Source organism: Acomys russatus, chromosome 20, assembly GCF_903995435.1.
Source record: "Acomys russatus chromosome 20, mAcoRus1.1, whole genome shotgun sequence".
Taxonomy (NCBI): domain Eukaryota; kingdom Metazoa; phylum Chordata; class Mammalia; order Rodentia; family Muridae; genus Acomys; species Acomys russatus.
Window position 1 is genome coordinate 53739958 of NC_067156.1, and position 24443 is coordinate 53764400.

At 46.7% G+C, this 24443-nt stretch overlaps 1 protein-coding gene across 2 annotated transcripts; it reads left to right on the forward strand.

The window, feature by feature from the left end:
• Window positions 1-9413: 9413 nt before the first annotated feature.
• On the forward strand, window positions 9414-23421 carry Prelid3a (PRELI domain containing 3A). 2 transcript variants are annotated; one of them, XM_051163641.1, is made up of 6 exons: window positions 9414-9503; window positions 18189-18357; window positions 19181-19270; window positions 22150-22220; window positions 22319-22421; window positions 23277-23421. In XM_051163641.1, exons 1-6 carry the CDS (start codon window positions 9472-9474, stop codon window positions 23328-23330), a joined length of 519 nt encoding a protein of 172 aa, XP_051019598.1. In that variant the 5' UTR covers window positions 9414-9471; the 3' UTR covers window positions 23331-23421. The 2 variants fall into 2 exon arrangements, with proteins under 2 accessions (XP_051019598.1, XP_051019599.1); XM_051163642.1 differs by lacking the exon at window positions 22150-22220.
• The last annotated feature ends 1022 nt before the right edge of the window (window positions 23422-24443 follow it).

The window sequence follows — 24443 nt, forward strand, 5'->3', positions numbered from 1 at the left end:
CACAACCATCTATAATGAGATCTGGTGCCCTCTTCTGGTGTACATGCAGGCAAAACCTATGTATAATAAATAAATAAATCTTTAAAAAAACAAAGTCAAACAAATAAACAAACAAACACCCCAAAGCCACCCCCTACAGTGAAATGCTTTCTTCAACAAGGCCATACCTCCTAATATTGCCACTGTCCTAAGGTCAATATGGGGGCATTCCTATTCAAAGTACACATGCCTCCATCTTATGGTTTAAGTTGACTGTCACCTAGAAGACATACTCTGGGCATGTCTGTGCAGGAGCTCCTAGATTGGTCTAATTGAGAAGAAAGGACCCTCCCTAAAGTAGGTGGCTCCATCCTATGGGTTAAAGGTCTTGCACTGTGTAAAAAGGAGACAGTGGGCCTAGAGATCACTCCCTGGTTAAGAGCCCTCTTGCTCTTACAGAAAATCTGGGTCCTCAACACCCACCTGATGGCATAGAACAACAGTTCTCAACCTGTGGGTCAGGACTCTTTTCAGGGAGGTGTCCAATGACCCTTTCACAGAGGTCACCTAAGACCACCAGAAAATACAAATTCATAACAGTAGCAGAATTACAGTTATAACATAGCAATGGAAATAATTTTTTAGTTGGGATCACCACAACATGAAGACTACAGCATTAGGACGGTTGTGAACCTTCTATGAGTCCTCTTCCAGGGAATCCAGTGCCATCTTCTGGCCTCCTTGGACATTGCAGGCCCATGGTGTACAAACGTCAACACAGGCAAAATACTGAGATGGCTGAGCATGGTGGTGGTGCACACCTTTAACCCTAGCAGGTTTTGCTTTTTTTGTTTTGTTTTGTTTTGGTTTGGTTTGGTTTGGTTTTTCTCGAGACAGGGTTTCTCTGTGTAGCCTTGGCTGTCCTGGACTCACTTTGTAGACCAGGCTGGCCTCGAACTCACAGCGATCCGCCTGCCTCTGCCTCCCGAGTGCTGGGATTAAAGGCGTGCGCCACCACTCCCGGCTCAACCCTAGCAGTTTTAGACAAAGGTAAGTGGATCTCTGTGAGTTCAAGGCCAGTCTGGTCTACCTAATTAGTTCCAGGGCGGCTAGGACTACATAGTGAGACTATCTCAAGAAACAAAAGCAAAACAAAACAAAATCTCCACACCACACATATACATAAAACAAAAATAAATAAATCTTGAAAAAAAGTAACTGGAAAGTGGGAAAAAAAAAAGACAAAAAAAAAAAAAAAGTCAAATATTTCATGAGCTCACCTAGATGGAAATGCCAGAATGGGCCACTTCTTAGAAATACAATGTATTCGATAAAATAGATTAGAAAGAAGGATGGGAGTGGCTATTTAGTGGATTCAGTTTCTGTTTGGAGTCATAAAAAAAAATTCTGAAAATAGTGAACAGAATTGTAACATTAATTAATTAATTTCACATTGTTTTAAATGGCAAAATTCATGTTGTTAGTGTTTACCCCAACGAAATGGAAGTATCAAATAAATAGATAAATAAAAAACAGGTGCTGGAGAGGTGGCTCAGTGTTTAAGAGTACTTACCATTCTTGCGGAGGACTCGGCTTGCAACCACTTGAAAGGCCAGTCCCAGCAGAGCTGATCCTCCTTTGACTCCTGAGGCTCCAGGAATACATGTGGTATGCGCATACATACATGCAGGCAACACTCAAAAACATAAGGAGGGGGGAGGCACGGCTCATGCCTTTAAACCCAGCCCCTCAGATGGTGAAAGCAGGTAGATCTCTGTTGTTTGAGGCCAGCTGGTCTACATATTGAGTTCCAGAGCATACCTATGTGAGATAGGGTCTACACAGAGAGACCCTATCTCAAAATAATGGTAATAATAATAATAGATAATAATAAAGTAAAAAGAAAGAAAGAGGGGTGGCAATTCAGGAGACTAGGGGTAGGTGGAGGATTGAGAATTCAAGGCCAGTCTGGGCTACAGGATGAATCTGGTCTCAAAAACAAGCAAGGGCTGGTAAGATGGGTCAGCCTGTAAAAGTGCTTGCCATGCAAGCCTGGAGACTTAAATTTAATCCCAAGAACCAACATAAAGGTGGAAGGAGACAACCAACTCCCAAAGTTGTCTTAGAACTCTCTCTCTCTCTCTCTCTCTCTCTCTCTCTCACCATGGGGGCGCTTTTTTTTTTTTAATTAGCAAAGGACCTGACTAGACATGCCTAACGGGAATAAACACAGCGGCCTAAATAGGCTCATGGACTGGTGCTCAGTGTCACTAGCCATCAGGGACAGGCAATTTGAAGGCATAACTAGAGCTGGTCACGTGCATCTGTAGTCCCAGAAGTGGAGAGACTGAGACAGGAGGATAACAAGTTCAAGGACAGCCTGAGCTATACAACGAGACTGTCTCCAGCCTTTTTTTTTTTTTTAACTTTCTCTTTAGTTAGTTCCCCCCACCCATTTCTTCTGATTTGTCTTGATTTTTTTTGTTTGTTTGTTTTTCAAGACAGGGGTTCTCTGTGTAGCCCTGGCCATCCTAGAACTAGCTCTGTAGACAAGGATGGCCTCAGACTCACAGAGATCCACCTGCCTGCCTATGCACCATCACCAAACTCAACTCATTTATTATTATTATTTTTAAATTTTGAGACAGTCTCAATAAATTGTAACCTTGAGTTTACTGTGCTAACCTAAGAAGGTCCTGAGCATGTGACCATCTTGCCTTCATCTGCCAGGTAGCAGGAATCGCAGGCCTACACCCCAGGCATTGAACAACAAACACTAAAATGTAGTAATTTTTGAGGATTCAGGGCAGGACTTCGGGATTGCCCAAGTGAACAGTGCTGTATATAATTTCCCACTAGATGGCAGGAGAGCTCTATAAAGCTCTTCAAGACAACCCAGCAGCTAGCTGCATTTAAAACAAAACAAAACGAAAAACTTAAAATAAAGCTGGAGTCTGTGGCAGGCATCTTTAGTTTCAGCATTTGGAAGGCAGAAGCAGGCAGATCTGAGTTCAAGGCCAGCCTGGTCTACACAGCAAGTTCCAGGACTGCCAGAGTTACACAGAGAAACCTGTCTCAAGAAACCCAACCAAACCAAAACAACAATAACAATCCCTTAAAATAGGTTCACAAGATTGGTATGGACTTCTTTTAAAATTATCATTAAGGGGGTTGGGGATTTAGCTCAGTGGTAGAGCGCTTGCCTAGCAAGCTCTGGAAAAAAAAAAAAAAAAAAAGACAAAATAACAAAATTATCATTAAGTGATTTTGCCATTTTCCATAGTTTATCTTTTGAGATTGTAAGGTTTATTTTTTTCCCAATAGACAAAGCTGTGTGCACGATCTGCCTCAGTTAATGTGTCAGGCAAAATACTCTAAAAATGTCCATTTAAGTCAGGCGAGGTGGCACATGCCTGTAATCCCAGCAGGCTAAACACCAATGCACATAAAATAAAGGTAAATAAATTATTTTTTAGAAAAGATCTCCTAAGGCTGGAGAGATGGCTCAGTGGTTAAGAGCACTGTCTGCTCTTCCAGAGGTTCTGAGTCCAATTCCCAGAAACCACATGGTGGCTCACAACCATCTATAATGTAATCCAATGTCCTCTTCTGGTATGCAGGCATACATGCAGACAGAACACTATACATAATAAATAAATATTTTTGCTCCTCCCCCCCCCCTTTTCAAGGCAGGGTTTCTCTGTGTAGACTTGGCTGTCCTAGACTCACTCTGTAGACCAGGCTGGCCTCACACTTGTAGTGATCACCTGCCTCTGCCTCCCAAGTGCTGGGATTAAAGGCGTGAGCCACCATGCCCGGCATAAATAAACATTTAAAAAAATCTTTTAGATGGCTGGGCGTGGTAGTGCATGGCTTTAATCCCAGCACTCAGAGTGGCAGAGGCAGGTGGCTTGCTGTGAGCTCAAGGCTAACCTTGTTACAAAGGGAGTCCAGGACAGCCAAGGCTACACAGAGAAACCCTGTCACAAAACAAACAAAACCCAACCAACAAACAAAAACAAAACAAAAAGATTTCTAGATGATAGTGAAAAAAATCATGAATTACAACACTAACTCTGAGGAGCTAGTGATACAAGCTGCAGGAGCAACGGCAGCAGAGCATTTAGAATTCCTTAGCCAGCACTTTCCTTGTAGTGAGTCAGTGTTTTTCTTGGACTATTTCCGCAATAGTACACTAAAGTAAACCAATAATGTCATAATGTCCCTATATTTGCAGCTGGAGCATAGCTCAGAGCTAGGCTGCTTTTTTTTTTTTTTTTTTTTTAAGCTTTATTTCTTTATTAGTATGTACACAGTGCTCTGCCTGCATGTATTCCTGCAGGCCAGAGGTGGGCGCCATATCACATTACAGATGGTTGTGAGGCACCATGTGGTTGCTGGGAATTGAACTCCTGACCTCTGGAAGAGCAGTCCGTGCTCGTGCTCTTAACCGCTGAGTCATCTCTCCAGCCCAAGGTTGTTCTCTTAACATGCAAAAGATCTCAAGTTCAATCTCCAGCAAAGCAAAAAACGACCCAATGTGTCTTCTTGCAAGAGAATGGATGACTCCTAGGAAAATAAGACTTGGTGATAACTCTGGGCTACAGAGTGAGTTCCAGAACAGCTAAGGCTAGACAAAGAAGCCCTGTCTCAAAAAGCCAAAATAATAAGAATATGTTTGGATACCCTTGGCAAAACAGGGCTCAAGATAGATTTGAAAACGTCTGGATTCCAGTAATTTCTTTTAGGTTTATTTATTTTGATCTTATGCGTTATGCGTGTTTTGCATTGATGTATGTGTGTATGCTTGTACATACAATGCCTGTGGAGGCTAGAAGATGGCATCAGATCCCCTGGCACTGGAGTAACAGAGAATTGTTAGCAACCATGGAGATGCTGGGAACTGAAGCCAGGTCTCTGCAAGAGCAGCCAGTGCGCTCACCACTGAGGCTTCTCTCTAGCTCCTGCAGGAATTTCTTTCCTGGTACTGGCTTTTGAACCCAGAGCACCCAGGGCATAGGTGACTTCTATCACCGAGTTACAGCCTCAGCCCCTTCCGGTATATGCTGTCAGAAAGAGCTCAGCAAACCTAGCTAGGGCAAAGAACTCTGAGTTGCTGGTGCCCTGTTTGCTCTGACATCACAGCAGACCAGTAAGTCTCTATAAGCAAAGTCTTTACTACTGTTGTATTCGTGAATCGGTGACATGCCTGCGCCTGCGGCTTCTTGTAGTTCTTGGGAAAGGAATGAAACAAATACCCATGGGAAATATATATAATTTTCATGTTAGCCCCAATTTTACACACACACACACACAAACACACACACACACACACAGAGAGAGAGAGAGAGAGAGAGAGAGAGAGAGAGAGAGAGAGACTGAGAGGCTGGCTGTGATAACGCAGGCCTATAATTCCAGTACTGGGAAGCTGAGGCAGGCGGATCGGTAGTGTGAAACCACCTGGCCTACATAGGATGAACCTGTCTCAAACAGCAAAAAAACTAGGACCACTGTTAAACAAGCCTGTAGGGATCCCCCAGGTGGTCAACAAGATTGAAGAACAGGGCTAGAAATACCAGCCTAGCTGCCTGCTGGGAGTTCTCCTGGGTGGTGTGTGGGCCACCCAGGGCCAGGCCAGTCTTGGCCTTATCACTTCCTGGGAATGATTCTTGAGTCACTGAACAAGCAATTGGCAACCTGCTGTTTGCCAGAGGCTGGGTCAGGTCCTGCGTGCACGACAAACGGGGTTCAGATCATGTCCCTGAAGAGCTCAAAGAGGCAGAATCCCACTTTCCAAGCGTTTTAGTGGCCCCAAGTCAGCGTGAATCTGATAGGAGAGACAGACAGACCATCAGGTCCAGTAACCCCAGAGGAGTTTGATGAGTAAAGGAGGAAGTGCAGGGGTGCTTCTGAGCACTAGGAGCGCAGGAGGGGCACCCAAGGGCAACCCTGAGGTCTGTAGGGCATGCCTGCAGAGGCATGAGACAGGTTCTGAAGGACAAGCCACAGCTGCCTGGCATGGGGTAACACCATTTATTCAGGCAGGCTGACAGGAGGCAGAGACCAGTGAGGAGTAGGAAGTGGGCGGGGCTAGGTGCAGCCAGGAGGTATGACATGACAGCTGGCAGGCCTTATGGTGTCATTCCATTCTCATCTGCCCTTCAGGGTAGCTGTTGCCAGCCTGTTTCTTTCTTGGGTAAAGGCCCTGAGGTTTAGAGGAAAATAGCTCATGAGGGCGGGAGAGGGCAGCCCTGGCCCCAGGCTTGCTGCCTTTTGTAGGATGGAGATACAGGAATAGGTTAGCACCCTGTGCAAGAGGCAAATTGGCTTCATGGGACAAGACAGACTAAGGTCTCTAGCTTGGGGACCCTGCATATTCCATGCCCCAATAGTGACAACGAGGAGGAATGTGACTAAGGAATATGGGTACTGGAACCTGCTGGGAGATTGTAAGCACCTATGCTGCAGGAGTCAATCCAAAGCTTGGTGGAAATGTGACACGGAGATTGTCCCAGTCAGGGTTACTATGTGATGAAACACCATGACCAAAAGCAACTTGAGGAGGAAAGGGTTTATTTGGCTAACACTCACTGTTCATCACTGAAGGAAGTAAGGGCAGGAACTCAAACAGGGCAGGTACCTGGAGGCAGGAGCTGACGCAAAGGCCATGGAGGGATGCTGCTTACTGGCTGCTTGCCATGGCTTGCTCAGCCTGCTTTCTTGTAGAAACCAGGACTCCAGTCCAGGCTCCACCCACAATGGGCTGGGCCCTCCTCCATCAATCATGGAGGGCTAATGAGCATGCCCTACAGGCTTGCCCTATCTTGTGGAAGCATTTTCTCAATTGAGGTGTCCCCCTCTCCAGTGACTCTAGTTTGTGTCATTGTTGGCATAGAACTAGCCAGCACGGAGATACAGGCTTGGGAATCAGTGGACGCACTCCCAGAGAGGATGCAGAGGGAGAAGAGGGGAACGTGCCAAGGATACAGGGACAGGTGTTCTTTCTACACGGAAAGGGAGATACCAGGAGAATGTGATGTCAATCAAGCACAGTACAGAGGGTCAGTGATGCTGGGCAGCTCTGGGTGGGCTGGGTGGTCTTGGCTGAGTGAGAGGCACTTCAGGAACTCATTACATTAAAATTAAACAAGAGCCGCTCCTGGAATTCCAGCACTTGGGAAGCAGAGGCAGAGAATTGCTGCAAGTTTGAGGCCATGGAGATCTGCAAAGAGATGTCCACACTAACCAGCATTAAACAGTGAGATTCTGGGGCTGGAGAGATGGTTCAGTGGATAAGATCACTGTTTGCTCTTCCAAAGAACTCAGGTTCACAGGTTCAATTCTCAGCACTCACATGACAGCTCACAGCTGTTTGTAACTCTAGTTTCAAGGGATCTAACACATTCATACCAATGCAATAAAGTAAATTAAATAAGTTATTTTTTTTAAGATTTATTTATTTATTATTATGTATATAGTTCTCTGCATGCATGTACACCTACATGCCAGAAGATCACATTGTAGATGGTTGTGAGCCACCATGTGGTTTCTGGGACTTGAACTCAGGACCTCTGGAAGAGCAGTCAGTGCCCTAAACCTCTGAGCCATCTCTCCAGCCCTATAAGCTATTTTTTTTTTAAAGTGGGATTCAGTATCAAAACAAAAACAAAATAAAGAGATAGACCCTCGGGTTCCCTTCCTGTTGGGTGTAGTTGCTGGATTTGGTAGCTGTAAGGCAGGAAGATTACATATACCATAGTGGTCCTTGCTGATATGTAGTCTGATAGAAAGCATGTGCGCCAGAATCAAACAACCCCAACTTTCTTTGTAAAATGGGATAATCTGAGAATTAAAGAGATGGATGTCAAGAAACAACCATACCTTAACCAGTGCATAGGTAGTGACCATGTGCCACATCGCCAAAAAGGGAGACGCTTTTTTCTCCCTCCTTTCTCCTTCCTTCTTCCTTATTTTATCTTTCTAAGGGGATTTATTTTTTTATTTTATTTTATTTTTTTATTTTATTTTATTTTTTGAGACAGAGTTTCTCTATGTGGCCTTGGCTGTCCTGGACTAACTTTGTAGACCAGGCTGGCCTCGAACTCACACTGCCGGCTCTAAGGGGATTTATTTTAGAAAACTTATCATTGCAAGTGTAGTCATAGTTTCTTGTATCCCCTGCCAGCCTTGAATTCTTGACTCACCTCCTAAATACTGAGATCTGGCTGTGTGATCTCACAGTGGAGGAAGAGAATTAATTCCTGAAAGTTGTGCTTGGACTCACTCACAACACAGCACACCTGCATTCATATACTCAACATTAAAATAAAACACACCCAGGCATGGTGGCACACAGTCGTATCTCAGTGTACCCCATAGCAGACCACTGACTTTTCCCCAATCCAAATGCTAAGAATGTAATCATCTGAGGCCTATAGCTGAATTCCCGACTTGCTTTGGCCCCTCCTGACTTACTTGGTAAAAGCTACAATTTGTGATTTTTTTTTTTTTTTTGCGGGGCATGGGCGTTTGAACTAGCTCTGTGGACTAGGCTGGCCTCATACTCACAAAGATCCGCCTGCCTCTGCCTCTGCCTCCCTAGTGCTGGGATTAAAGGCATGCACCACCACTGCCCGGCTGATTTGTGACTTTCTATATATATATAGTTTATTCATATTATCTCAATTGTTATCCCATCCCTTGTATCCTCCCATTCCTCCCTCCCTTCCATTTTTCCCTTACTCTCCTCCCCTATGACTGTGACTGAGGGGGACTTCCTCCCCCTGTATATGCTCATAGGGTATCAAGTCTGTTCTTGGTGATTTGTGACTTTCAGAGTTTCACGTAACCGAATCCACAGTGGGACATACCTTTCAGGGCAATCTCAACCCCTGTTCCTGGACCATGATCACTCATACTTGGCTCAAATATAAACTGGGTCTTACACCTCCAAAGGAGGCAATTAGCTCTGCTGGAGCAGCGCTCCAGTTACTGGTAACTTTAGGACGAAGTCCGCCTTTGTCCTTCAGCTTTTCGGAACAACACATATTATTCACCTCGAAAGCATTCGCGGAACCAGCTACTTCTGTTTCATAGCGCCGAGGGCTCTGGCTTTGTAGTCTCTCTAGTGGGTTGCTTGTGACGCGCATCGATAAGCGTTGAGGTTTCAAGCTTATTCAGTACCCAGACTGTTTATTTTGAATTGGCAATTCTGGTTTGTCCACGATGTTCCCGTGTGGTTGGAAAGGGCAGGGGCAGAATTTGCACAGCTTTAAAAAGCCTGGGCTGCCATTTGTGGCTGCGCACTCACGCAAGTCCCTGCTGCAGCGCGGCTCTGGGTACCACTCGCCTCCCACATCTCTATTTTTAGCCGTCGCAGCCGGGACACGTGACGGAGGAGGCGGTACGGAGGGCGGCCCGCCCTCACCGCGCCGCGCAGCATCCCGCAGAGCGCCGAGCCCGTGCCTCGGGCCTGCGGCTGCGGCTGCGGCGATGAAGATCTGGAGCTCAGAGCACGTGTTCGGGTGAGCAGGCTGAGGGCTGCGCTGGGAAATGCGTGGACGCGGCCAGATCTGTGCGGCCTCGCGGAGGGGAGGGGATGCCGGAGAACCAGGCGCTCCGGGGCCGGGATCGTGGCGGGGCGGGGAGCGAAGCGGCAGGTGCGTGGCGCAGGCCTCCCTATCCTCAGCCGGCACGTAGGGGCAGCCAGCTGTGCGGCTGGGCATCGCGATCGGTCCCGAGCAGGGTAGCGGCCTGCGGGCCAGCTCCCCTTGCAGCGGGTGTCACCGATGGTGACGGAGAGGTTTGGGAGAAAACTAGACCCGAGGAAAGCATTTGGGGAGTTTGGTCCTGAATACCTGTGCACACGGACACCTCAAAGCTTCCTGGAGACATCGCAAACTGCCTCAAGTGCTCTCCTGACCCACGGGGCGCCTTCCATCTTGTCATTGGCTGTTTTAATATCTTTTCAAAGAAAAAAAGATTTCTGAGAATGTTTGATTCTGCTTAGAGAAGCTTTTCGTTCTGGGCGGGGGTGGAAGTGGGGAGACTGCATGAAACAGAATAGTCATCCATTTTCCTTCACGTGCAAAATGTTAATAAAAATGTATCACTTGGCTTCAGAACTTCTGACTTCTTTATTTTTCTTTTTTGATGGTGCTGTGGCTCGAACTCCGTTTTTTTGAGCTCGCTAGAAAAGTGTACCTATGGCCTGTAGGGAAAAAAAAACCTTTTAAAATATGGAACCTTAGACGGGTGGTATGTAATTGTTTGGTGAAGTTTGCAGCCTTTCTAAAGGAGATCCCCTCAAGATTCAGACATAGTTTGCACTGTCTGGTACAGAGAAGGGCAGGAAAGTCATTAAGTACAGAGATGTCAGGGTATTGACTTGGACCTGCTGAGAGCTGCCCTAAGGGTCCTGAAATGTTGACTGACACTGAAAACCCACTGTTGACAATTTTTACCATTTTTGCAGCTTCCCTCCTTTTATTTTATATTATTTTAAAGAGAAAAAAAATTAGGTGCATATATAATTAAATTTTAGTATAGTTACAGGAATTAGTTTTTAATTTGTTTTTTGTTTTCAAAACGTACGTGTAGCTCTCATTCATCATGATGGTCCAGCTTTAGAATGTTTCTGTTATCTTATTTATTTATTTATTTTTCTGGTTTTTTCGAGACAGGGTTTCTCTGTGTAGCCTTGGCTTTCCTAGACTTGCTTTGTAGACCAGGCTGGCCTCGAACTCACAGTGATCCGCCTGCCTCTGCCTCCCGAGTGCTGGGAATAAAGGCATGTGCCACCACGCCCGGCCTTTTTTTTTTTAATGTTCCACTTAAAATTTTTTTGATGATAATTATACTATTGTTTAAATATTTTATTAATTTATTCATATTACATCTCAATTGTTAGTCCATCCCTTGTATCCTCCCATTCCTTCCTCCCTCCCGTTTCTGTTATCTTCTAAAGAGATACTGAACTTTGTGCGGGAGATCTGTTCCCCATTCCTGTCCCTCGAAACCACTTTTCTGTTCCTGTAGATTTTTTTTCCCTGAGTATTTTATATAACTAGCCACGCGTCATGTGTGGTATTCTATGTATGGCTTCTTTTGGAAAGCATCTCCCCCCGCCCCCCCTTTGAGGTTCACCCATGTGGGAGCATGTGTTGGTTCTTTGTTTTGTGTCCCAGATACCCTGCCAGTGTCTGACCCTGGCACTGCTCACAGAGAGGAAACTCACAAGCAGACCAGATGTTCTTCCCAAACAAGGGCAGCAATAGGCCTCTGGACGGCCATCAGCACCCACTCATGGCAGTCAGGCTTTGAAAGAGGACCCTACAGCCAGGTTGCTTTCCAGCAAGGAGCTGGAGAGAGAATTTTACCTTCCAGATAGGCATAAAATATCCACTTTCCCCTCTCTTCAGTTGTTTTTTGTTTTTTTTCGAAACAGGGTTTCTCTGTGTAGCCTTGGCCATCCTGGACTCACTTTGTAAACCAGGCTGGCCTTGAACTCACAGTGATCCGCCTGCCTCTGCCTCCCGAGTGCTGGGATTAAAGGCGTGCACCACCACGCCCGGCCCCTCTCTTCAGTTTGGTCTTTCCTTTTTCTTTTTAACAAAGGCAGCTCGGATGGTAAATCTGGTGAGCATCCTTCCAAAGGTTTGTGCCAAAATCTATGTGACTACATATATGTATGTTTACATATAAATCCACATAACATGGTTCACTTTTTTTCCTCAAATAGGAATCATGATGTCATCTTGTAAGGATTTTTTGGCAGTTTCTTTTTTCTTCCAATAGTGTGTTTTTGAGATCTATCCAAGATATATATACATTGAGATACAAATTGATACACTTACAGCTCGATTATGCTGGCTGTATAGTCACCCACTTTATGAATATGCTAGACTTTCCCCTGTACATGTTTGTGCTATACTTAAGGCCTATGATGACCAGTGTTAGCTGTTACCTTGGGTCGAGAGACACCCAGAGATTAGTAAGGCACACCTCTGGGTGTGTTTGCAAGGGTTTTTCCATATAGTGGTTCTCAATCTTCCTAATGCTTCAGCCCCTTAATACGGTTCCTCGTGTTGTGGTGACACCAACCATACAATTATTTTCACCACTATTTCATAACTCTGATTTTGCTACTGTAATGTAGTGCATCAATCGTTATGTAAATATCTGATGTGCATATGGTCTTCGGAGACCCCAAAGGGGTTGGAACCCACAGGTTGAGCCATAGGAGATTACTCATTTCCTGAAATCTCTAACCCAATCAGTGGTCTTACACATTGAAATGGGAAATGGTGGAACCATGGAAGTTGGGTCCTTGTTGGAGGGAGTCACCTGGGGTATGCCATTGAAGGGGTCTATCTTGGCCTCGACCCCTTCTCTTATTCCTTTCTGCTCTCTGTCTTGAGATGACAGATATACTCTGTGACCTCTGTCACTGTGTTCTGCATTGTCACAGGCATAGAAGCAGCATAGACATGTGACCACGGACACATGACCATTGGGCCTTTGAAACCAAGAGCCAAAACCAATCTTCCTTCTCTTAATTTGTTTTGTTTTTGTTTTTTGTTTTTTTGGGGGAGGGGAGGGTACTTGTCATAGTGGCTAACAAAGGAGCCACTTAGGCCAGGAGATCTTAGGCTGTTCAGGCATAGGACTACTTTCCATTCTTGGAGATACTGAGGCCCTTGCTTTTGGTTATATCCATTACATTTTTTTTTATTAGTTACTATATCAGAGAGCCAGGTATAACGGCACAGCCTGTAACCCAGCATTAGGAGGAAAGGTCTTGAGGCTGTGTACAGAGACCCCATCTTTAAAAACCACCAACCAACTCTATATCATCATTCAAATTGCAATTGAAATTTTAAAATATTAATTACAATAAACAATAATAAACACTTTTTTGAGACAGGGTTTTATGTAGCTCAGGCTGGCCTGACTATGTAGCCAATGATGACTTTGAATTTCTGATCCTCCTGTGCCCATTTCCTGAGTGCTCAGATGACAGGCCACCATGCCTGTCTTTAATCTTGTACTGTTAACAATGTAAAGTAAATATTGGGGTGAGGATGGTAAAATGCTTGCCTAGAATGCATGAAACCCTGAGCTCAGTACCCAACCCCGTAAGCTTGATGTGGCGGTACAAGCTAGTTGGCCCAGCAATTGGGAGGCAGAGGAAGGAAAATCAGGAGTTCAAGGCCAGCTGAGCATGTATGAGACCCTCTCTCAACAATTAAAAAAAAAATTTAAAAACTGTATTTTCCAGAAACTGGGAGACTGGTACTTTAAAAATAGTATCTATGATTTCTGTAATTTGGTTCTCTTACCTACTTCTGCTTCTGGTATTTTGTAAATCGTTGCCTTGGTGTATGGATAATGTCTAGCCTCAGATAGGGAGTTGGAAAGGTTAAATAAGTCTGTTTTAGGGTTTTTATTGCTGCAACAAAAACTCCATGACCAAAAAACAAGTTGGGGAGGAAAGGGGTTTATTTGGCTTACACTTTCAGATCATAATCCGTCACTGGAGGAAGTCACGCAGGGCAGGGACCTGGCGGCAGGAGCTGATGCAGAGGCCACCGAGGGTGCTGCTTACTGCCTTGCTCCCCATGGCTTGCTCAGCGGGCTTTCTTTTTTTTTCTTCTTTTTTTTTTTTTTTTTGGTTTTTTTGAGACAGGGTTTCTCTGTGTAGCCTTGGCCATCCTGGACTCACTTTGTAGACCAGGCTGGCCTCGAACTCACAGCGATCCGCCTACCTCTGCCTCCCGAGTGCTGGGATTAAAGGCGTGCGCCACCATGCCCGGCTCAGCGGGCTTTCTTATAGAACCTAGGACCACCAGTTCAGGGATGGTGCCACCCACAACAGGCTAGGCCCTCCCTCATTGGTCACTAATTGAGAAAATGCCTTACAGCTGGATCTCATGGAGGCGTTTCCTCGACTGACGTTCCTTCCCTCTCCCTCTGATGACTCTAGCTTGTGTTGAGGTGACACACAAAACCAGCCAGTGCGGTGGCTTTGTACCTTTCTGCTCAGCTGCTGTGACTAAAAAAAATGATGGCTTCTTAGACAATGGTAATTTAAAACTGAGAACAAAGAACAGAAAAATGAGTCATGCTGAGTGAGTCTCGGCCTCTTGAGTCACGCTTGCATCCGTCCTGTGCAATGAGCGTGACCCCAGGTGTGTAGGATGGGACAGTGACGCCTGTGGTAGTTGAATACAAGTTTCCTCAAAATTCAGCTTTCATTCAAAAGCTCAGGTTTTCCCTTTGCAACAAACACTGAAGACATTGGCCTTAAAGTGACAGGCTAACTCCTGTAACATTCCAGGAAATGCCTGCCAAGTCCCCAGGTCTAAGCGAACACTTTGTGCTTTGTTCTTCCAAGGGCAAGCAGTGGGCGGTGAGAGGCGGCTGTGTAATGAACGGGTGGGCTTCCAGCACAAAGCTGCCCGATGTGCAGGGCAGCCTGAACACGGTTTGCTCTGCAGAAATATTTCTGGCGCGCTTCCTGTTCTTCTGCAGATCGTCAAAGAAAAAGAGTCCTCAGAGGTCAAGTGATGATGGAATTAACCACTTTACCATTTCATCACACACTCCTAAGAGAGTCCCAGCTTGTTTCCCTGAGTGCACAAGTGAGCAGCAGTGACCAGGCTGTGGTTTGGAGCCTGGCCTGCACTGCTGGGAGAGGCCAGCACTTCCCCCCATCACTCCAAGAGCCATCAGTGTAAAGTTGATATGGTGAGAACTAGTAATGTCGCAGTCCCATTGTGTCAGCCACTTCCTAAGAGGGTCCAGAGCCCCCAGGGTGTGGCTCACTCTCTTCAGAACCCACAGAAGGGAGTAGGGTATAGCTGAGCTCTTGGTCCTGTGACTGCCTCTTAACCAACCTCTCCCCCAAACCTTTAACTCTATGACTTTTAGAAATAAGCAAAAGTGGAAAGAGCAGAATTCTGGACACATGATGGGTCTCCTGGGCTAACTGGTCCTCTTACAGCTTGCTTGGTTTCACAAGTATTCCTACCTTGGGCCTTTTAATGGATGATTTAGGCAATTTTAAAATTTTATTTATTTATTTTTGAGACAGAGTTTCACTGTGTGTGGCCTCAGCTGTCCTCGAACTCTCTTTGTACACCAAGATGGCTTCAAATTTACAGAGATCTGCCTGCCTTTGCCTCCCAAGTGCTGAAGTTAAAGGTGTATGCCACCACACCTGGCCTTTAAAAATTTTTTTTTTCCAAGACAAGGTTTCTCTTTTGTAGACCTAACCGTCCTGGGACTTGCTCTGCTGACCAGGCTGGCCTCAAACTCACAGAGATCCCCCTGCCTCTGCCTCTGCTGGGATTAAAGATGTGCTCCACCACCCACTCTACTGATTGGGCAGATCTTGGACATTGGTTTCTACTACCCTGCGGCTGCCTGGGGTTCTTCCAGACCCTCTCACTCCCTAGCATGTGTGATGATGTCTTGGCTGTTGTCTTCACTGGATCTCAATTCAACTATAAGCTGCTGGACACTCCTGCGAGGGATTTTTTTTTCTTTCTTCCTTTCTTCCATTCTTTCTTTTTAAGAAAAAATTAAGAAAGATAATAAATAAAGATTTATTTATAATGTATACTGTATTCTGCCTGCATATATACCTGCAGGCCATAAGAGGGCACCAGATCTCATTATAGATGGTTGTAAGCCATCATGTGGTTTCTGGGAATTGAACTCAGGACCCCTGGGAGAGCAGTTAGTGCTCTTAACCTCTGAGCCATCTCTCCAGCCCCAAGGGATTCTGCCTCTTGAGGGTGGTCTCCATCTAACTCCTCATCTTCCAGAGAGTGCTTGGTGCACTTACAGCTTCATTCTGCAGGCAAGTGACCCAGCAGGGCTCCTGTGACCTGCTCCTGTGCCTCCAGCCAGCCACGCCCTTCTCAACACCCAGTATTCCAGGTTTGCATGCTGCCTGGGTATTAGTGTTTTCTTCAGCCACTGGATGCAATACTGACTTGTGCCTAGACTTTGCCACTTTATTGTATTTCATTTTGTTTTTCAAGACAGGGCTTCTCTGTGTAGCGCTGGCTGATCTGGAAAGTACGCGAAGTGATGTCTCTCTGTTTTGGGGGCTCCTATTTATCTCCTTTTAGGATCCATACCAGGATGTTTTCCAACTGGCAAGACCATGCCAAGGGACAAACATAACACGCCCTCACACAAGGCAGTTTCACATCCCACACTTGGAATCAAAACAAAACATGTTTATATCCACTACGTGCCACCACACCTGGCTGGACTCTGTCACTTTAAAGATATCTGGCAAGCATGGTGAGGTAGCATAAGCCTGTAATTCTAGGCAGAGGCAGGAAGACCTCTGTGAGTTTGAGACCAGCCTGGTATGCAAAGCGAGTCCAGGACAGCTAAGGCTACAGAGAGAAACCCTGTCTCGAAAAACCATAATGATGATGATGATGGTGATGATGATGATAACCGGCAGTCTCTGGTTCCAGGGGATCTTATACCTTCTTCTAGCCTACATGGGCACCAGACACACATGGATGCACATATAAACATAGATATAAGACCACACATAGCCTAGCACTTGGGAGGAAGACACAGGTGGCTTTCTAAGTTTGAGGCCAGCCTGGTCTATACAGAGCAAGTTCCAGGACAGCCAGGACTACACAGAGAAACCCTGTCTCAAAAAACCAAAACCCAAACAACACCAAACCCAACAATAAACCAAAAAAATAAAAAAAATGAAAAAACCCATACATATCTACAATAGCCTCTGTGGTCATTTTAAACAAGTTGTATGTCATTTAAGTCTGAATCAGAAAGAAGCACAATGGTGTGGCACTGTGTCGACACACTCCTCTTTGCAGGGGAGACTTCCAAGGATAGAATACGAGAGAGGGAGGGAAGTGTAACTGGCTTGACAGCAGGTCTCGGCAGTGGGGGAAGGCCCATGTCAAACATCTCCTTGGCTCCATCACAGGGGTCTAATGAAAGGCATGGCTCTGGACAGTAGTAAGTAAGCTGTGCGAAGCTTTGGGCATCTCGGATAGCAAGAGAAAAATTAGGAGGCAAGCTTGTCACCTCTTAGCTCCAAGGTCTGACTTAGAGAGAGGTGACTCTGTACAGGAGAACTTGTGGGGTCCTTGGGACATCCTGGAGGCTCCTTGGGATTCATGGACACAGAGCTGGGAGTCTGCAGGAGGAGGTGTGGTGAGCAAGTGGCATTTTAGACCATTGATGTCCCTATGTCCTCACTGTCCTAGATTCTCGAGTCTTGAAACGCTTGTGAGTGGAGGGGGCACATCGGAATGGTCACAGTGATTACTGGAATTGTAGATGACTTTAAAAGTCTTCATACTTCTGATTTTTAAAAGTTTAAACTGTGAGGCTGGAGGCACGCTCAGCAGTTAAGAGCGCTTGCTACACTTGTAGAGGAACTGAGTTCAGTTCCCAGCACCCGCATGGTGGCTCACAACCATCTGTAAACCCAGTTTTCGGGGACCCAGTGCCATCTCTGACCCGCACAGGCACTAGGCGCACATGTGGTACACAAACATACACACAGGCAAGACACGCACACACCATCAAAAATGCCAGAGAAATGGCTCGGCAGCTAAAAATATATATATACTGCCCTTGTAGAGCACCCCGGTGGGGTTGCTCACAACTGCCTGTAACTTTGCTCGTGTACTGTGCTAAGCGTGAAAAAGGGATGACTATGGGAGACACATTTGTACCATTATAAAGTCGAAAATGTCCTAAATTCAATCAGTTGGAAGCTGTTCTTAGTTGGTTCTTGATGGCATTGGGTACGTGGAGGCAAAAACCTGCTTGGGTACACTATATAAGGAAGATGGGTTGTTTTTCAGTATACCAGGCTACTTACCATAAGCCCTACTGGAAATCAGGGTCCAGCCTGCATTAAGGATGACAGCCAGCATTTTGTTTTGTTTCAGCGAGGTGCAGGCAGGGAGGACAGTCTCACAGCTGAGAAGTCCCCACTAACGGTGTCTGCCTCCTGTGGGAGAGCCGGAACAGGAAAAGCCAGAGGTCAGCCTGATGGCCCTGCGTAGCCACAGCACAGACCCGGGGTGCTGCTGGAAACCCGGGCTTAGACTGCACCCAAGGGCAGCCTGGCTTGCCTGGCCACAGGAACCTCAGCCTCAGGGCCACTTGCTATGTTGTCTGTGTTCTCTTGCCAGCCATCCCTGGGACACGGTGATCAAGGCGGCCATGCGGAAGTACCCAAACCCGATGAACCCGTGCGTGGTGGGTGTGGACGTGCTGGAGCGCAGCGTGGACGGCTGTGGGCGCCTGCACAGTCTGCGCCTGCTCAGCACCGAATGGGGACTGCCCGGCCTCGTGCGTGCGGTAAGCCTTTATTGTGTGGCTGGTCTCCATGTGTAGCCACGGGTTTGACCCCTCTGCTCATCACTATCCACAGATAAAAGAGCATTTGTTGCTGGGCGGTGGTGGCGCATGCCTTTAATCCCAGCACTCAGGATGCCTGGTCTCCACGTGCAGGCACCCACCCTTGCCTTACTGCTAAGGGATGCCACCAATGGCTGGGCAGGGACTCTGTAGCCCAGTGCCGCCTTCTCCTTAGACTGTCCATGGGTCCCATTCTGTTATCAGGAAAGGACACTAGTCACTCTGCGTTAGTTAGCCTGGGTGACCTTTATTCACGGACACCTGCGAAGGCGCGGAATCCCACATTTTGCGGTGCTGTAGTTAGGCCTTTCACATACGAGCTTCAGAGAGACACAGCTCTGCTCGTATTTGCTCATAAAGCCAAGGATGCAGGTGGGATGGGGTCCGGTGGAAGACAGCTTTCCCCTGTGCGGGCTCCACCGGCTCCTGAGCTCAGGAGAGGGAACGTCGCGATGCTTACATGCTGTCTTCTGTGGCTCCTTTGCCACTCGCGAATTCTATGGTCTGAAAATCATCCCTGCAGGCTGATTTCTTCACTTCAGAGCTCTCCTCAGCAGAGGAGCCTCTCTCCTCAGGGTCCCAGGGTTCCCTGGTTTAATTTTTGGTTAAAAACCTTCATCACTGTCATATGTTTAACTCTTAGCTCAGTTTTCTAATATTCACCAGGGGGTTGACCGCTCCGCTCATCACTGTATCCACAGACAATGAGCATTTGCTGTAAAGAAATGAGGAACTGGACTTTAGCACTTGTTTTGTCTCTTAGATTTTGGGAGCCAACGGGACCTTGGCGTACATCAAAGAGCGCTCAGTCGTGGATCCGGCTGCAAGGAAAATGGAGCTGTGTTCCACCAATGTAAGCAGTGGTCTAAGATGAGAAAGGTGCTTAATATTTCTTGGCGATGGGGTGTTAGGCCTCCCTTAAACTGTATTTCCAACTTGGTTTTTTTGCTCCCATGTTTTTAGTAGGGGAGGGTTTTGCATTACTGAGTGGTATTTTATCTTTGTTTTGAGGCGAGGGTCTCACTGAACCCCAGGTCAGCCTGGAACTTGATGGATAGTCCAGGCTGGTCTTAAATCCACTGTAACCCTCCTGCCTTAGCCTCTGGAGTGCTGAGGCTATAGGCTTGAGGTACCACACGTACCTTTTCCTCAAGTTTTTATTCAAGGATAACAGCGTATAGGAAAAGGCCATAGGCCAGGTACTGTGTGTGCGCGGCAGGCAGATCTCTGAGTTTGGGGCTAGCCTGATCTACATAGTGAGCTCCAGGACTGACAAGATACATAGTGAGACCCTGTCTCTACATAAATAAATAAATAAAATAAAAAGAAAGAAAAAAGCAACAACCAGTTAGATAGGAGAACAGAATCTGGGTGTACTATTGCATACCTGGGTGGCTAGATAACAATGTGTGTATTATAATAATAATATTAATATAGTGACAGGGTCTTACTATGTAGCTCCAGCTGCCCTAGAAGACTGGGCTGGCCTCGAACTCACAGATATCCTTAAGATGTATGTCACCATGCTCAGCTTTTATATATAACACTGTGTGTTTAGCATTCCTGCCTCCCTTAGTTTTTTTGTTTGTTTGTTTTGTTTTGTTTTTCAAGACAGGGTTTCTCTGTGTAACAGCCCTGGCCATCCTGGACTCGCTTTGTAGACCAGGCTGGCCTCGAACTCAGAGATCCGACTGCCTCTACCTCCCAAGTGCTGGGATTAAAGGCGTGCGCCACCACGCCTAGCTCTCCCTTATTTCTTATCTGTGAGCAGAGAGACCTCCTGCCTCCTACAGGAGAGATGCTGCTGGTGGTGTTTGTTTTGAAACACGATCTCTTATTTCTCTTAGTTAAAAATGCATATATAGCCGGGCGTGGTGGCGCACGCCTTTAATCCCAGCACTCAGGAGGCAGAGGCAGGCGGATCGCTGTGAGTTCGAGGCCAGCCTGGTCTACAAAGTGAGTCCAGGATGGCCAAGGCTACACAGAGAAACCCTGTCTCAAAAAACCAAAAAAAAAAAAAAAAAAAGAAAAAGCATATATAGCCAGGTGTGGTGGCGCACGCCTTTAGTCCAGCACTTGGGAGGCAGAGGCAGGCAGATCTCTGTGAGTTTGGGGCTAGCCTGGTCTACAGGACCATCTCCCTGCCACCCAGAAAGCCTACAGGGACTCGCCATGCTCATTGACCAGTGTGGCAGTCACATGTGGCCATTTCATTAGGATTAAATAAAACTACGGGTGCTATTCCTCAGTCTGCACCCTAGGCGTCCATTAGCCGATGTGTTTGTAGCTGACATATACAACATCGAAGTACCATAGAGAAATCTGTTCACCGTGATGTTCTGGAGGCAATTTTTTAGGTAGTCATTTTGGTGGTGGTTGTTGTTGTTTGTTTGTTTGTTTGTTTGTTTTCTGTGCATGTGAGGGCATTACTGTTTGCATGTGAAGGTCAGGACAGATTGATGAAGTTAATTCTCTCCTTCTTTATGTGGATCCTGGGTTGCTAGCTAGGCCTGTGTGATAAGCTGAGCTATCATGCTGGTGCTAAGTAGGTCTTAATAGAAAATACAAACAGTAAGTTAGCTTGCCGACAGGAAGTAGGGCAGCAGACATGGCCACTGAAGCTTCCAGGTGCGGTAAGAAGGCCGGGAAGTTGGCTACTGTTGCCATGGACACTAATAGTGGACTGTCTGTCCTAAGGCTGCTGATGAGCTTAGAAAAGTGTGGGTGCCTTGAAGGCAGATTCCTCCTCATGTGTAGGGAGAAAGAGATTGATGATGGTTATGAGAAGGAGGTGCCCAGTGGTATCTGTGGTTTTAAAAGAAAATCCTAGATCATTCTATTTTACCAATAAAGACTCAGGGACCAGATGCTGGGGTGAAATCCTGCTAGCTCAGGGAGACAGAGAAAACACCCAGCTGACCTTCCTACTCACTTCACGTCCCAATGGAGAAGGCCCAAAAGACTAGCTCAGCTGACAGCCCAGAAGGAAAAGGCCAAAAAAACCCAAGGCCAAAGCCTTGCCATCTCAAAGCTCAAAAAGCCTAACTAGCCAAAGGCCAAAGAGCTGAGGAGCTGAAGAGCTCCATAGCCAAAGAGCTAAAGCTCCTTCTACTTCTACACATTGTCTTAAATACTCTTCAACTCATAGTTCCCTCCTCCTCTTTAGTCCCTGTCAGCTGGTTTCTTGCTCCGCCTCTTGACCTAGGGTTAACTTTACTAAAGCCTGTGTACAGAAAGTTCTTGGATTCAAGCTCTTGGATTAAAAGTGTTAGGGCTCAACCATCAAACAAAAGATGGGTTTTTAGAGTTCACAATCTCAGAGATCACAGTGGGATCAAATATCCTGCAACAGAGGTCCTTCATATATACTGTGTATGGGGGGGGGGGAGGGTGGGGGTGGGGGGCACTGAACGTTTCCTTTGTCTGGCTTTCTCTTTCTTTCATCTCTTTCTTTCTTGCGCTTGCTCTACCACTGAGCTGAATCCCCAACCCCTCTTCTGTCTTTCTTAAGTGCTAATTTGGGGCTGGCAGGGTAGCTGGTTCGGGAAGAAGCTCAGGACCTAAAGCCAATGCTTGCGTGTCCCCCCCCCCCCCCCCCATTTTAGAGCTGAGGACCAAACCCAGGGCCTTGCCCTTGCTTGGCAAATGCTCTATCACTGAGCAAAATCCCAATCCCCCGTGGGTTTTTGTTTTGTTTTTTTTTATGTGTATTTGTTTGTTTTGTTTTTAAAGATCACACTCACAAATCTGGTGTCAGTGAATGAGAGGTTGGTGTACACACCCCATCCAGAGAACCCCGAAAAGTGAGTCAACTCATCCTGGGCTGGACACACTGAAGAGCAGGGGCGGATGGAGCCTCCCTCCCAGGGTTGGCCAGCTCCTTACTTCTGCTCTTCTGCAGGACTGTGCTCACCCAAGAAGCCATCATCACTGTGAAGGGGATCAGCCTTGGGAGCTACCTGGAAAGTCTAATGGCCAACACCATATCCTCCAATGCAAAGAAGGTGCACACCTCGGGACAGGGCCCCGGTACACTCTGGTAATGTGCCAGATGAAGTGGTGACAGGTGTGGTCCTTGGGTCCTCCTGAGGACTGGGATCCTTGTGGTTGAGCTAAGGTCATAGCATTCGCACGGTTGTATTTCAAGATACAAAAGACTGGCCATGATCTGAGGGGAAAGACATCATCCTAGTTACCCCAGTATCTCCTGTCTCCACACAGCTTTGGCTCTGGGGTTTTGGGATGTCTTAGGGCTCCCTCAGATGTGGATTGCCTGTGTTATTCTAAGAGGGGTGTCAACTGGGACAGCTCAACCTGGTGCATTCTTTAACTCATTAGAGCAATTTAGGCATTGAGAACATCCATGCCATCGTGTTTCTGAGCTTGAGTAACCTGCTTCTGTGGACTGTCTTAGGGCCACTGAAACGCTTATCAAGGAAAACCTTTAATTGGGGCTGGCTTACAGTTCAGAGGTTCAGTCCATTGTCATCATGGAGGGAGGCATGGTGTCATCCAGGCAGACCTAGTGCTGGAGAGTAGCTGAGGGTTCTACATTTGGACCTGCAGACAGCTGGAAGAGACAGTGCACCCACCAGGCCTGGCTTGACCTTCTGAGACCTCTAAGCCTACCCTTAGTGAGACACGTCCCCCAACAAGGCCACCCCTACTCCAATAGGGTCACACCTCCTAATAGTGCCACTCCCTATGGGATTATGGGGGCCATCTTCATTCAGTCCATCTCGTGGACCATGGCTCAGGGAGGTTACTGCCACATCTCTGCCACAGCAGTTCCCGCCTATGTTGCAGGCCCGTGCCTTGCTGCATGCAGCAACAACTAAAGTCCTTCTGTGTTCTTGCAGGGGTGGGCTGCGATCGAGTGGATAATTGAACATTCCGAGAGTGCCATAAGCTAACAGGTCTGCACCCATGCCTGGTGACACAGCGGGCAACCTCATTGACTTCCTCACCTGGTACAGAGTTTTAGCTTTTTACTACCTGTGTGCATGAGAGAATACTTGTTTGTTCAGCTCTGTGCTTCTGTCTGTCTGTCTGTCTGTCCTGGTGGACAGCTCCATCCCTTTCATTTCCTTGGTTTGTGCCAACACTTATTCCCAGGGGACACCTGAGCTCTTGTCAACTGGAGTCTGAGGAAGGCAGTGTAGCATGTGCTACTCTGAGGTCTCAGTACCTGGCTACCGGAACATTCTTCAGGATTGTCACAGCTGATGAAGAGGGTCCACAAGTAGGCCCACAGTGTTATAGGCAAATTTAATCTGGAGGTTTTGTTTGTTTGTTTCTTTGTTTGTTTAAGAAGAGGATTCTCTGTGTACACTTGCTTTGTAGACCAGGCTGGCCTTGAACTCACTCACAGAGATCCATCTGCCTCTGCCTCCCTGAATGCTGGGATTACAGGCATGTGCCACTGAGACCAGCTTAATCTGGAGTTTTTTGTCATGGACAAAATGTGCACTTTTTGAAAAAATTCATTGTTATCACTTTTACCATGCTGGGAAATGGACCCAGGATCCTACACCTGTTGGGCTTGGGTCCCACACCTCCTGGGTTTGGGTCCCACACCTGCTGGGCTGGGGTCCCACACGTGGTGGGCTTGGGTAAGCGTTCTCCCTCTGAGATTTACTCCCCATCTCTACAGCTTCCTATGAAAGGTACTTTGTGCCTACTTATTCACTTGGTCCAAGCTGGTGTTCATCCAGCCTCTGCGTTGTGTCATTGTGGCAAAAAGCATTTCTAGCATTTTCATGTACTTTACAGATGTTCCTTGGTTTCCTCAGCCTCCAGATATTTGATTGGCTGGCTCTTAGGTCATCACAAAGCATCCTACTTTCCTTTAGGTAGGGCCTCCTCACTCCCTCCCTGATTGTCCCTGTTAAGCTGCTGACAGTCAAGGCTTGCTTCCCTGTTGCCCCATTCATGTTTGCTTCCTCATTTCCCTCAGTCGCTGAGGTTTAGGCACCTTTTAGATAGTCTTGCTGCTTTTTCCTAAGTCAAAGAAGCTTGCCAGAGAG

What these genes read in the sequence shown, in the direction of transcription:
- Prelid3a (XM_051163641.1), top strand. Translation starts at nt 9,472, where the DNA reads ATGAAGATCTGGAGCTCAGAGCACGTGTTCGG. An exon ending in CATCCAGAGAACCCCGAAAA is followed by an intron (nt 22,221 to 22,318) that starts GTGAGTCAACTC and finishes GCTCTTCTGCAG; the next exon opens with GACTGTGCTCACCCAAGAAG. An exon ending in TATCCTCCAATGCAAAGAAG is followed by an intron (nt 22,422 to 23,276) that starts GTGCACACCTCG and finishes GTGTTCTTGCAG; the next exon opens with GGGTGGGCTGCGATCGAGTG.